We start from the raw sequence: 13,842 nt of genomic DNA, 5'->3' as shown, positions 1-13,842 counted from the left end.
CGTCATAAACTACAAGACACTTCTTTATCAAATTACCCATGACCTCGTCAACGGCGCACACGCCATGCCTCTATATGCTCAAACTTCTCCCACTCACAGGTCATAAACTCAGTAACCTCATCCACGTATCGATATAAGGATCTCTCCTTCTTCTCTTCTATGAGCAGTACAATGTACCGCAAACATGTTTTTGCATCTCCAATGAGACGAATACAGTTCAGCGTTTCCCTCCTCTTAACCTCCACATCGTTATTATGGCCACTGCCTCCCACTTTTCTTCCCCCTGCTGCCTCACAGGCATCCGGCATGTTACTCTCATCCACTCGTGTGCAATTCAACTCCTCTGGGGTAAAGGCGTAGTGTTCCACAACCTCTAGTGGCACCTCCGTGTCTAATAGCATACCGCTATTTTTAATTATTCCCGCACATTGCTGTCGTTCTTGCAAAAACGATTTATGCAACAAATCCTTGTCACAACCTTGAGCCGTAAGAGCCTGTCGCTGTGTTGCAATAAGAACAACAACGGTTTGAAGTGCTTGTTGGACGGCCTCAGCATCTTCGTGAAGCTGTTCAACCCACTCATCACATGCCTGCTTACACTGCAGAGCAGCAGGATTTGTAGACGGGTAAAATGGCGGGGGAGAGAGAATCGAATGCGATTGATTTGACCCCCTGCTATGCCTGGTATCCTCCGACTTGGGGGTTGAGGAATCGACAGCTCGACGCTTAGGTGTTGTTGCACCAACTAATATTGCCTTGGTGGGCGTTCGCTGGGAAGAAGGCGAAAAGACACGGGGGCCTTGCACACTTGCCTTCTGTAAAGAAGGCGCCACCTTTTGTTGCCGCCCTCCCGCAATGGAGTTACGTTCATCCACCTCTGGTGTCAGTCTGCCCATATCACTCAAGAATCGTTTGGCAATCGTCGAGATGGCTTGTTTGTCGTTCGCATGGCCACGGATTGGTGAAAGTTTATATGAACCTCCCCCTCGACTCACTCTCCCCCTCTCCGGCGTCCTAGTGCACGCTTCCTGTTTGGATCGTGCAATGCTAGTGGGTTCACTTCCACATTTGCGTGTTTCCATTCTCCCACGGAGCTGCACCCATTGCCTGTGATTAAGCGATTCGTCCCGGCGGACTCCCACATGACGACACTTTTCCTCGTCGCGCTCCTCCAAAGCGCCACGGTGGGAACCCTTGCCTGCAGACTGAGGACCAACAGAAGCTCCCCTTCTTTGTGCCCAAACTTTGACTGGGGTACGGCACGCGCTGCCATCCGGCTGATCAGCCCGCCGCGGGGTTGTATTCCCCTCCTCCATCACATAAACAGTGACTTCTGCCTCGTTGTCCTCCAACTCCTCCCCCTTGTCCGGACTGCGCATCGATGGTGAATCCACAGAAACGCTTGTACTCCTCCCTGTGTTTGTGACTGCTCCATCGTACGACTGTTGCACACTCGCCAGGCGTTCCGCCAGTACGTCCTCCAAATACTTCTTCGAGTCTATGGCGAGCTTCTTCAGCAACTCATTGTGAAGCGGTACCCCTTTCCTGGTAGAGGCACGGCGCTGTCGTTCCTTCGTCTCTTCTTCACTTTTTCGCTGCATTTCCATGGCCCTCGTTGCACGAGACATTTTCAAACTGTCACTATAACCTGTTTTCCCACCAATCGTCACCCCACGCGTAAGTAAATGCATATAACTTCCACACTGGGAGGAGCGCCCGTCCCCTTTATGAGTAGACGTAGATGCGCCGCCTCGGCCAGTAGCAGCGCTTACAGGCTCACTACTGTCCCACGTCTTGCTGTTTTCGATTTGCGAACTCCACCCACCCCCTTGCGCGAATGTAAGGCGGATTCCGTCAATGAATTGTAGCGAGGGGCAGAGGTTACGGAGCATGGGTCGGAAGCAGTTCTGTATACGTTCCATAACGGGGTTCCCACGCAACATCAAATGTTGTAGCCCTTTGGTGAGAGACAACGGCCGAATTGATGCCTGTGTCTCAAGTCTGTTGTACGACAAGTCGAGAGTCTCCAGTAAAATAAGATGTGCGATCCCACCCACGAACTCAATTTCGTTTCCACCCAAGAACAAGTGGGATAAGGAAAGGTTGTTCTCAAGACCCGTCATGGAGCAGATACGGTTATGACGAGCGTTGAGAAGGGTGAGCATTCGGCACTTCTCCAAACCGCTAATCTTACGCAGCTCGTTCTCACTCACGTCCAGACGTAGGAGCGAAGGAGGCAGCGGTTCTAGGGATTTCAAGCCGTTGCGACTGAGGCAAAGGACCGTCACCGACCGAAAAGATGCACCCGCTCGGGGAGCCGTCGCTACGCGCGGGCCTCTGTCCTCAGGGCTGCTATCGGGTCCCTGAGAGCTCTTAGCCCTCACCACACTCCAAATATCATCTGTGTCGTACAGCGTGCGCAGCTTTCCAGTTGAAACAGAATCTGTCAGATCCATGACAGATGTCAGAAGTGGACTAAGATTTTCAGTAAGATCAACACGAAACTCGTCGTCCCTGACAGAGGATGATCTATAGTGTTGCTTTTCCTTCGGTACGCTCCGGGCTGGAGTGCCTCGCACCTCGCAACTTCCGGCCCTCTTCTCACCATTACCCATACGTACACCAGCAGAGGATTGTCTCTGCAACTTATTACCACCAGCTTTGCACGTTTCTGGAGGGAGCCGGGGGGGAGTGCAACTGCCTTTCGCCTGATTCTCCCGCCCTTGTTTACTTCCCCCTCGCTTTCCACCTCGTGATGTCCCCGAGGGTAACCCCGTGGACACACGTTTCATCGGTGAGCCCGACACCAATTCATTGCATGACTCATCGCTCACAACACAAGCATCAGTGGAGGCTGCGGGAGTCACACTACCGGAGGCACTGGATGGCCTCTCCGAGCCGAGCAACGCGTGCCGTCGCTTCTCGAGAGCCATCGAGTCAACACCACGGCATGAAGAAGCGCTCTGCGTTTGGATAGACGAAAGCGAGCAGGCACTCACAGGCTCACTACTTGGGCGGCCTCCACCAGCAGTCGTAACATCCAACTTCACAACACAGGGAGAGGATGACTGAACACGAACCTCTTCGATACGCTGGGCTGCGGCGGCTGTGATGCTATTCGCCCGAATATCCATGTATAACAAAGGCGGAGAACAGCGCGAAACAAGGAGTGACAAGTGGGTAACGCAATTGTCCGTTAGAGAGTTTTGGTTCAGTGTTAGCGCCCAGCGGCTGATACCGTGGACGCGAAGCATGGCAGTGGTGCCGAGCTTTATTAGAGCCTCTGCCGCTGCAATAACCTCCCTGTCTCCTAGGCCAAGGCCGTTCAGTGCAAGATGCGCTCCTGAGCCATCCAAACGTACACACTGGGCACACTTACTGGCAAATGCGGCTGCTTGAGATACACCTTGCCGACACAGTTCAACACGTAGCGAATCCCTGAAGATGGCCGTGAAGGATGACGGCGTATCGTCGCGAGCCATTTTTATAAAAACTACCGAAGCTGAGCACCTTATACAAAATAATAATATATATCTCTATACTTAGCTTATATATAAATATATATGTGTCCTGGTGCCTTGCCACTGCGCCACAGAAATAAGAAGATGGTCCAGCGAGTTTGTGTCACCACACAACAGCAATGAATATGGCAAAAACGGGACTGCAAGAGTCGGAAAGCAAGTGATTAAGAGGATGCTAAAGTGGAAAAATGGTGCCATCAAATATGATGGCGAGGAAAAGTACGTGACCAAGCATCCCTCACACGAGCTAGATACAAATACACAAATAGAGAGAGAACATTCGCACAGCAGCGAAAAAATGATGACGGCACGAGATTTTCATTTTTGTGTACAAGCTTCTGCTCCCATTTTCCACCCATGGTGATTGTGAGAAACGATGGAAAAATTACAGAATGCAAAAGCGTCCCCAGCTATGACTCAACATTCGAAAGAAAAAATATCGCTTCATGGCAAATAGGGGGAAAAGCGAATGATCCAACGAAATCTCAAAGATAAAAACCATTTACAGCGAGCAAAAAAAGTACGTGCACCACAACGGTAACTAAGCTGTGCCAGCTCGTGACTCACAACCTATGAAAAGCAAACGACGTTCAGCAGGATGACAAAAAGCATGTAAGAAACACCACCACTGTCCTCCTGTACTTGCCTACGTGGCTCCGGCGAGGATAATGGCTCGTATGCGGACAGAGCCATGTAGCGCAGGCCATCCCACGAACCCTCCTGCCTTGAGTGAGTAGGCGTCATTGCATCCAGACGAGTAAACCCAATCTTCTTTAACACCTTGTAGGCCATTCGATCCCAATCCATGGACCGATTCTGTGTCGCTCCCGTTACCGTGTAGTGTACAGTCGGTGGAGACAACCATATGGCCCACTCTACACACGGGAAGGCACATTTCGTTGAGCGGGAATCCTCCATCGCCTTGCTTCGGTAATTCTGATCCCACATATATTGTTGCCAATCGGTTTCTCCGGGGGCCGCAACTGTCGGCTCCGCGCCGAACGGGGGCCACCTCGTGTAGGGGCCGCGCAACAGTGTTACCTTCTGCTGCCTCCATTCCTCAGCGAATGCTCGCATCACCTCCACCCAATCTTTCGTCTCCCAAGCCTCGAGCAGATCCTCCATGCCCAGGTTCGTGACAAACACATTCACCGGTTCCTGAATGTTGTCAAGGAGTTCGACTAGCGCCTTCCTAGGCGAACTCGCACGACGCTCAGTAAGGTTATAGTTTATTTTTCTATATAAACAATGTATGACAGAATTGCCCACTTTTTTCTCCAGTGACTGGCAGTTTTTGTAATATTCGTTCACAATGGCACCGCCCGCAAACAACACTACGGTCGGTTTCCCGCTAAACATCGACATCCGCCTGCAAATCATAGGGAAAGGATCCCTCCCCTCACCCGAAACAATGCGCAACCGGCAGGTAGTTGGAACCCAAACAAGATGACTGTTTAATCCCCTAGGGTCCGTAAGCATGCTAGGATCACCATAGCAATAGCGATCACCCTTCGTGCACTGAGCTGCAAGCGGGTGCGGGGACCCCAGTGGTGTACTGGAATCCGCCCCATCAAGGAAACGCACCCACTGACCACCTTCAGAGGTGTTGTAATTCGTAGATGCATTGCAGAGAGGCGGAAGAGCAGCCGTTGCCGGTCGGGGCGCAGGCACTACCCGAATGCGTAATGGACTTCCGTATACATGCCGCTGCACGTCACAGATGCTATTATACGTAAACACACTACGGGTTGTGTCATTTCCCCACCCGCTAACGACACCAAGTGTACGAGACCCCCAAGGCACACCTGTGTTACTGTTGAGGTGTACCATCTTCACCTCCAAAGTATAATTGCCCGGGTCGGGGACTCGGAAACGGACAATCCGCGATACAAAGCTACCCGCCTTGCTCGCGTCCAATCGGGGAGTGGGCCGTATTACCTGGGCAGCAAGCACGCGGTTCTCGTTAAAAAGACGTGCAATGAATTCAACGTCATCAATGCAGGCTTTATTTTCTTTCGACTCCAGACATGTACCACATTGTTCCACTTCAACACTTTGACTCCATCCGCCTGCAGTTACCTCCAGTATGTCACTTGCTAATGGTAGCGAGGCACGCAACACGAAGAGATATTTGTGTTCCTCGTTGAACCAATGGGAAAGCATATAACGCCCACATGCCGGATGAGGGTCCCGAAACATTTCATGGTACGTGATCTGAGTGTGGAAAAAGTGATGAGGGCTCTGGCTATTCACTTCGTCGTATTCAAAAACGTGCCGGTTGTACAGCTGAGAGCATGTCATTTGCCGATAATCATCGGGTGGCTTAACCATCCAGAAGCTTGCAGGAACCTTCGTTACGTTGTACGAGAACGGCCTAATAGACAAGGTTGGCGGAAGATGAGTTGTATATTCCAAACCCTTGTCCCTTCTCCTACTCACAGAAGGTTGCGGTTCTCCTTCAAGTGGATCTGGAGGAAGACTACGGTACGTTACCAACGTGATGAAGAAGGTTGATAGTAACAAAACCACCAACAGTGCTGTGGCATTTATCCTAAACCCCAATAACCTGCCAATCATCACCTCTTTGGTACCAAAATCAACCTTCCTCCACTAGAGGGAGGCTTCAACGAAGTATTCAAGGAGTCGACGCCAAAAAAAAAAAAAGAAGAGGAAAACAGAGGAAAGGGGGGTTGAAAGTTACCCTTGAAGGTGGACGCACAACACAAATACACATACAGCAAAGCAGTGGCAAAAACAATAATAAAGTACAATGGTGGTGCATCGCACGACCTTAATGTTTCGAGGGGGGACAAGGTTGGTACAACAGGACCCACTCAGATGTACAAATACCCGCTGCGTCGATTAAACGGTTACGAATACAAGGAAAAAAAATACAAGAAAATGACTGAACCTAAAAATCCCCCCCTTCCGTTCTGTGAAGAATCGATCCTACGCAGCCAATTTGCCCTCGACGAGAAGGGCGTAGAGTTGCTGGTGTGCCTGCGCACCTGCAGCTTGAACAACGTCAGTGGCGGTTTGAAGCAGTAGACGGCGTCGCATAAGTGCACTTCGCCTCTCGTACAGGAGTTCTAAAAGCACCGGAACGACTGGATGTGTTGGAAGGCCCAACTTCACAAGATGGCTGGCAAGCTCAACGATGAGAAGCAGATCCGCTTTCCAACTGCTAGTGGCCGTTTTCTCGGCACCCTCCCCCGCACTTTCGGATGTGATAACAGCGTATAAGATGTCAGCGCACTTCTCTACAAGCGTGACGTCATGCGATGGGTGGGTTCGAATACTGGATGAAAGGAAAACGTGGATATCCACGGGCGTGAGTGTTGACACGTCACTAGAGATTCCACCCAGTTCCCTCAGGGCAGATGCGGCGCTGGTTAATAGCAACGTCGTCGCTTTCGTGGCTGGCTCCGTATGCACTAAGGAAAAGAACTTCAGCAGCGATATGTACTGCAGCAGCTTGAAGAACACACCCGGTTGCTTCGCTAGCTCCACAGTACGCGAAGTCATCATAGAGATGACCCCATCTTCCAAGTCAACGTGGGCTACAGTAAAAGCCTCAGCTAGGGTTACGAGATCACTGATGCTGCAGTCGTCCACAATTTCCTTGAACCGCTTCCCCACCGCATCAAACAATGTCTTGGAGCGCACGCCGCACTGAACGAAGAGTCGTGTCAGCTCAGCAAATGCCTGGGGAGGGGCTTGGGGAAACAAAACCGAAGCGGCATGATCCGTCATGCAACGAAGAATATTATACTCGGTCGAGTTTTTCCTTGCGATGAGCTGCAGAACGGCCATCATGGTTGACATGGAAAGCGCCGTGTGATGCTCGGCCATGTTCTGCAGAACCAAATGACACGTCGGGTCATTTGGAAATGCCTCTGTGAGACACTGCAAAACAAGCACGGCGTTGCCTGCCACGAGTGAAAGTGAAGCAGGGTCGCTCTGAAGAAGGTGACGGACCAATCCTAAAAACACCGGTTGAGCAGCCGTAAGGCACGCAGTTTGAACGCTCTTGTCCCATGCAGCGTTCACGCCACACATCACCAAACGGACGGCGAGCGGCAGGGAAAACTTCAGTTTCACATCAGCCACTCGGGCGAGTAGCACGCCAAAAAGATACTGATGAGTTATTTGCGCAGTTGCATAGCTCTCAATACAATCCACCACCTCCTCTGCGCTAAACAACTGCCGTGTTTGGATGGTGCGAAGGATATACGCCTTCATTACGCGATCACGTAACTCCCCGTAGACATCCTTATCCAACTGCGAAAAGCCCTTTAAGACAAGCGGTACATCCGACGATGGGCACTGCTGACGCGCCCGCAGAACCGAACCTGCCAAAGAGGAAGGAAGGTCAACCAAAAAGGCAAGATCCTCCGCTGGGAGGGAACCCCCAAGTCGCTGCAGCTTCGTTGCGATGCGAACCACAATCCCAGCTTCACCAGGCGTCAGTATGTGACCAGAGTTAGTAACACGCCGTAATATCGCTGCGTAGGAGAACTGACCACCGTCGTCAAGTTCACACAAAGTCTGCAGCGCTGACGTGGTCTCCTGAAGGGAAAAAGAAGAACTTAATGAAGCCGCTTCCTCCGCGAGAAGGTTACGCAGCGACCGTACAGTTTCGGTGTCGGTGGGTACATGATAGTTCACAAAACTTCTCAACACTGCCGACACATCACCGGCAAGCAGCAGAGGACTAACAGCCATCACCATCTCGAGATACAATCCCGTGAGGTTCTCCTTCCGTAGCTGGCATACAGCCGCAGCGGAGGTGAGTAATCGGGCCGCTATCTTGCTAAGGTGGCGACGCCTCGCCCCATCCTCTGTCTCTGTTGCACATCGCTCCTCCATTACTGCCACTCTCACTGCCGTGGCCAACTGCGACAGCAGCTGGGGCGAAAGATGGTGAATTGTGTGGGGTGTGCACATAACCACCGTCATCTCGCTAAGCGCCTGAAGCCTAAGCGCATCTTTGGAACGTTCTTCTTCACTATTCTGCTGCTGCAGGAACCGCGTGAGCGCAGGGTCCAAAACATCGGTACGAAAGGCCTGAAGCTCTGCTGGCTCCGACTCGATCGTGAACTCGGAGACAAGGCGGAACAGAAGGTTTACGAGGGAAAGCACGTGAGAAGGGTTTTGTGTCATGACAGCATTGCTACCCCCTCGTCGGATGGCTGCCGCGACCGGCTTCAAGTGAGCTGCGACAACATCATTAACAACAATACTGCAGTACCGCTGCCATGAGGATCCTGGTAAACGTACTCGGGCGAGGTCACGCTGCTTGGCGCCTACGTGTGTAACGAGTTCATCCATCCTATTCACCGTCTCGAATAGCGAGGGGCCGTCACCTTCAGCGCCACCGCTACAAAGCAACGATTTAACAACAGTAGAATGGAGGCCAACAAGCTGCTTGGCCACAGTTGCATCCATCCCACAGGACGCCGCGTACACAGTAAAGTTATGAACGCCCTGAAGGAGCTTCTTAGCTGCCTCACACTCCGCAGTACCCATTGCACTAGACCTTTTAGCCCAGCTTAGCTGCCGGAGCGCACATTCCACAACACGCGGAACAAATAATGCCGTAACCTCCGAAAGTGAGCTTTCGACATCCGGTAAGGTGGCATTCGATGACTCCCGCTGTGTGAGAGGTTGGTAGCAACCAGCAAGCTGATACCGTTCTACGAACATGTCAATCAGTACCGTTAAACCGTCCGAGAGGTAGTAATAAGAGCCTTCCCGCTCCAATAGTGCCAGCATTGATACAAGGTGGGCACTCAGCTTCTTTTCCTCTCCTCGCACAAGCAGTTCCACAGAAGTAGAGAAAGCCAAGTGCAGAACTGTTTCTAGCGGAACAGAGTTAGCCTTTGTAACATTCGCAGCAGCACCGCCGCGCTGTCTTTGCCGCTTGGAAGTGTTCGGTGCCTCGCCGTCACCATTTCGCCCCCGCTCAAGAAGATCTCGAATGGCCTTTGGCTCCTCAAGGGTTTCCAGCGGTGTCATCCCCGCCCTTGTGTCAGCCCGAATGCGAGCCTCGATTAATGAAGCACACTCAGATGTTAACATGGTAGATATCCTCGCGGGCAGTGGATCAAGAGCAAACGAACGCGAAAATAAGGAGGCAGCGTAAAGTACTTCAAGCACCTCCACGGCGCTGTGCCCCACGCATAAGCCGCTACTCAAGACGGCCTCGGGACAATATCCAGCGGCAAAGAGCCCAAAGGCCACCTTCGCCCGCCGGGACCGTGGCTCTGCGTGATGTATAAGGGCGGGCCCCGAGGGATTGTCTCCAGAAAAAACTCCCGATGAATCACATGCGCCATTTCTAGTAAATTCCCTCCTCTCCTTAGTTAGTTTACACGAAAGCTTCTTCACCGCGGATTCGTCTGCTCGTTCGCAAAAGAGGGCGGCAGCTGTAACGACGGCCGCCCGAGTAGAATCGCAGAGGTCCTGCGATGGCAATGATTGAACCACACGGGCAACATCGCTCTTGCAGAGAACATCAATGAACATCAGGGGTCGTGTACCCACACCTAAACAGAGGTGCTGAAAGCTGTCTGTCATATCATGTTTCAGTCGATCACGCACAGGTGGCGGCAACGCTGCACTTGCCCCATTCAAGACAAATAAACCATTCAATAGATCGAAAGCGAGCATGTGTATGTCTCCAACGCTTATGCGTTGTAACTTTTCTGTCACGGCACTGTTAACACGTTTGATCGCAGCAGACTGTATTTGAGACGTGCAATCCTCCCACGATTTTTTCGTACGCGCCGAAATATGGTCATGATCATTTGCAATAGAGATGGCAAGAAAAAGAACCGCCAAGTCCACCACAACATCGCTAAGGGAATGTGGTTCATCGATACGGTTGGCCTCCACCACACCACTGGCAGCAGGAACAACGAGCTCATCAACCAGGCGCAGTGTAACGTCCCCAATCCATTTGCTATTCTCACCATCAGCATTTTTTTTCGCGGCAACTTTCCTCTTCTTTTCGACCCCACCAGTGGGAGGAGCCTTGGTGGACGGTTTGGCCTCCAGCTGATTTTGCCGCAACTCCAAGGACACCCAAAGTACCGCCTTCTTAATTGCAGCTGCAGCATCACGCTGTTGCTCTCTCGCTCTCGCCCCCGTAACCTCACCCTGCCACGTAATTACACAGTCAAGCAATTTCTCCATAACTTCCTGGTACACGACAGTATTACAAAATGTACTCGTCCTATATACGCGCAAAAAGGCCATAAGTGCTTGTAACTGCTCCACGTTCCTTGCAGTTTCGGCAGCACCGTGAACAATGACTCCCTCACGGGTGAGACATTTCTCTTCACATGCCCTCAATATGAGGTGAAGGGACGGGTACCTCTCCCGATATTTCACCGCACGGGCAATGCAAGCTCCGATTGTGGCTATTTTAATTGTACCTGGACCTTTAACACCTGTAGAGCCACGTGCGGGAGGGGTCACCACTTTACTCTCCACCTGCTGAGCCTCGCACCCCTTCTCCGAATCCTCGAGTGAAGCATCAGCGCAGACCGCATTCCATTCCTCCACCAAGAGGCGTGTGTCAATCTTCACCTTTTGTATTCGCACTTCACTCGATGCGTCAGAACTACCAGCAGCCCCAACTTGTGACTCTTCCTTCGCCTTCCCACCCGATGAATTCCTCGGGCGACGTGATGAGACCCGCTTGTTAACTGCAGGCACCGCCGTCGCAACCCCACTGGAAAGCTCCCCCGCCCTGTCAGCGAGCTCATCAACTACGGAAATGGTTTTCTCCTTTATCCCTTCTTCCACCACCACTGGTTCATCTGATGGAGGCTGGCCAGTAGATTTGGGCTTGCGTCTTGGAGCGAATAGACGTACGGAGGTGCTAAAGAATCTGGCATTACTGTAAGGAAAACTTAGCCCACTTGTAAACTTGAAAAACACACGCGAACGACTACAAACACGCAATAGCATGACTTCCACAAGTGTGCCGCGTGTCTGTGAGGGTGATTCCCCTTTTCCTTTTGTTTCAGTTCTTACACACACACACACACCGCCCCTCTTCTCCTGTTTCGGTACTGGTAATAAATTTATGTGCACACGCAGGAGGAAAAGGAGGAACAAATGCAAGCAAAAAGAAAGAGAAACAAGAAAGTAGGAGAAAAAACTGAACAATCACCACCTAAATGGTGCCCCTGCCAAAAAAAAAAAAAAGAAACACTCGCTGAACGAATCATGAGTGAATTCATTTAACAAAAATCGACGCATTGCCGTACAGCACATTGAGCATTGCGGCGAACGGCATCACCGGGCCTCCAACACTCAAAAAGGAAGGAAAATAAAAAGAGGAATGAAAGAAAACACCAACAAGGAGGCCAACAACAAAAACAACAAACTTCAACTTAGAGGACAACCATTCACAGTGCTGTGGATACTCGTTAGCTCCCCAGCCGACCATGCCGCAACACCGACCTTACATCCGGAACGACCAACAGGGCCTCGAGCAATGGCATCAGGGCAAGCAATACACCATCTCGCGTATCACCATTAGCGGCATCAGGCGAAGTAGGCGGTGCAAAGGGTGGAATAAGCAGTGCATTGTCACGGTTTGCCGAGACGCACTCCTCCGAGTTATCAATCATTATCATTAGCTCAGGAGGCACCTTAAGAATACGAATATCCTTAACAAGTATCATATCTCCTGGGCAACACGGTTTGCCGCTGGAAGCACCAACTGCCTGCCCGCCTCTTTCGGGTGTACTGGCATAAAACGAAGATCTCAGAGGAGCTGCAGGGCGAGCATCCGTAATCGTTGCGGAGCTGGACGAGGGAGTGCGGCAGTCTGAGCTGTTTCCAGGATTAGATTCCCTTGGAGTGAATATTTCAGACGCATCAGTTTGAGTTACCAACTGGTTTACAGCAAAGCGCCTCACCTGCCGACAGTGCTGTCGGTAATAACGACGCCCAATGCGGTGATCTGGGTCCAGACGGCGCAAGATTGAGTCCGCGTAGGGTTTTGTAGAGGACGTGAAGAGAACGAGGTTGAACAGCTTCGCTACCGTCTGAATAAATAAACGGACGTACGGTCTCTCCCATACGTGAAAGAGCTCGGCTCCAGAGGCCGTTGGAATCACCTCGGAAAAAGATGGTGGTTGACAGGAGGCGTTTACATTCGTTGACACGAAACACAGCGTCTCGTCCAGGTCAACAATAAGAACCTTCTGCCGCGTTGCTTGATAGGACAACACGTGATGCGCGGTGATTGAGGCGATAGGTTGGGGTTGTGTCCTTGGCTCAACCTTGCGGTTAAAGTCCACCCGCTTGCTGCTCTCACGCCTGTAAACAACCGATGTCACACCGGGAATAATTCTACTAGAAACAGTAATGCCAGTGGGAGCTACACCACCAGAAAGCACGCGAATGTTCCTAGCCCTGGCTCCCAGTGTACCCTGCTGAGGGCTTGCAGAACTGCTGTACTCATCAGTGGTTAAGGTAATATCATCATCCCTCAGACCATGCCGAAAAGCTGAGCGGCTGCTGGCGTGCGGTGGCCACTGCGGTGCCGTGTGCCTCCCCGGAAGTCCCGATATGGTCGGCGGCTGGATGGGTCCCACGACGTTGCATACCAGATGGTACAAACTCTCAGAGTAGCAAAGGTGATAACACGGTGATACAAGTTTTCTGGTACGTGGATTTTGCAAAAGTAATGTTACATCGCCCCTAAAGTGCCCCCGTACGAGGCGTGGTACCCAGCAGTCAGAGCCTATGTTGCTTTCACTGCAGTTTTCGCTGACTGACCCATCTGACCGCTTCTCCCCATCATCTCTTCCACTAGCCGCCTCTGACTCATCGGTAACATCAAATGATATGTTGTATGCCTCTGAAGCCGAAAGTCCACTGGATGATGCACGCATTCCTTCACTGTTTCCGCTACGGCGATGGCGCACAAACATTGCCTTCCTCCTCCTGAGGGCCGTTAGACCTGGGGGATAACTTAAATGGCTTCTTCCAGTGAAGAAGCAAAACACGACATAAAGTGACTTGCCAATGTGCCGCCACGACTCCACACCATCCACTATGATCTGAATGAAAAAAATTATAAGCGGAGTAATGATGCTTAACAAACCCCGAACATTTAACATCAGCCGCGCGGGTGCAGACTAGGTGTAACCGGAGGCGAACCTATACGCTTTTGTCCCTAATATTTCCGTTTTTTTTCTTTTTGTTCCTGCTGTGCACTCGTTCGTGCCTGTAAGGTAGCACCAATTTGTCCGAGCGGGCTTATGAAAAAATAACAATAATAATAATAATGCAAATT

At 51.4% G+C, this 13,842-nt stretch overlaps 4 protein-coding genes across 4 annotated transcripts; all 4 read right to left on the bottom strand.

Moving 5' to 3' along the window:
* Positions 1–47: 47 nt before the first annotated feature.
* On the bottom strand, positions 48–3,482 carry TEOVI_000771200 (leucine-rich repeat protein (LRRP), putative; the record flags this gene model as incomplete). The annotated part of the gene is made up of 1 exon (XM_067222594.1): positions 48–3,482. One exon carries the CDS (start codon positions 3,480–3,482, stop codon positions 48–50), a length of 3,435 nt encoding a protein of 1,144 aa, XP_067078695.1.
* Positions 3,483–4,091: 609 nt separating this feature from the next.
* On the bottom strand, positions 4,092–6,098 carry TEOVI_000771100 (uncharacterized protein; the record flags this gene model as incomplete). Its single annotated transcript, XM_067222593.1, has 1 exon — positions 4,092–6,098. One exon carries the CDS (start codon positions 6,096–6,098, stop codon positions 4,092–4,094), a length of 2,007 nt encoding a protein of 668 aa, XP_067078694.1.
* Positions 6,099–6,470: 372 nt separating this feature from the next.
* TEOVI_000771000 (uncharacterized protein) lies at positions 6,471–11,498 on the bottom strand (the record flags this gene model as incomplete). Its single annotated transcript, XM_067222592.1, has 1 exon — positions 6,471–11,498. The coding sequence occupies one exon, from the start codon at positions 11,496–11,498 to the stop codon at positions 6,471–6,473; it is 5,028 nt and encodes a 1,675-aa protein (XP_067078693.1).
* Positions 11,499–11,962: 464 nt separating this feature from the next.
* TEOVI_000770900 (TFIIF-stimulated CTD phosphatase, putative) lies at positions 11,963–13,666 on the bottom strand (the record flags this gene model as incomplete). The annotated part of the gene is made up of 1 exon (XM_067222591.1): positions 11,963–13,666. The coding sequence occupies one exon, from the start codon at positions 13,664–13,666 to the stop codon at positions 11,963–11,965; it is 1,704 nt and encodes a 567-aa protein (XP_067078692.1).
* Between the last annotated feature and the right edge of the window lie 176 nt (positions 13,667–13,842).

This window comes from Trypanosoma equiperdum (genome assembly GCF_001457755.1).
Source record: "Trypanosoma equiperdum strain OVI genome assembly, contig: ctg_1660, whole genome shotgun sequence".
Classification (NCBI taxonomy): Eukaryota; Euglenozoa; class Kinetoplastea; order Trypanosomatida; family Trypanosomatidae; genus Trypanosoma; species Trypanosoma equiperdum.
Note: the sequence above shows the minus strand (reverse complement) of the source record. Positions and strands in the feature narration are given on the sequence as shown.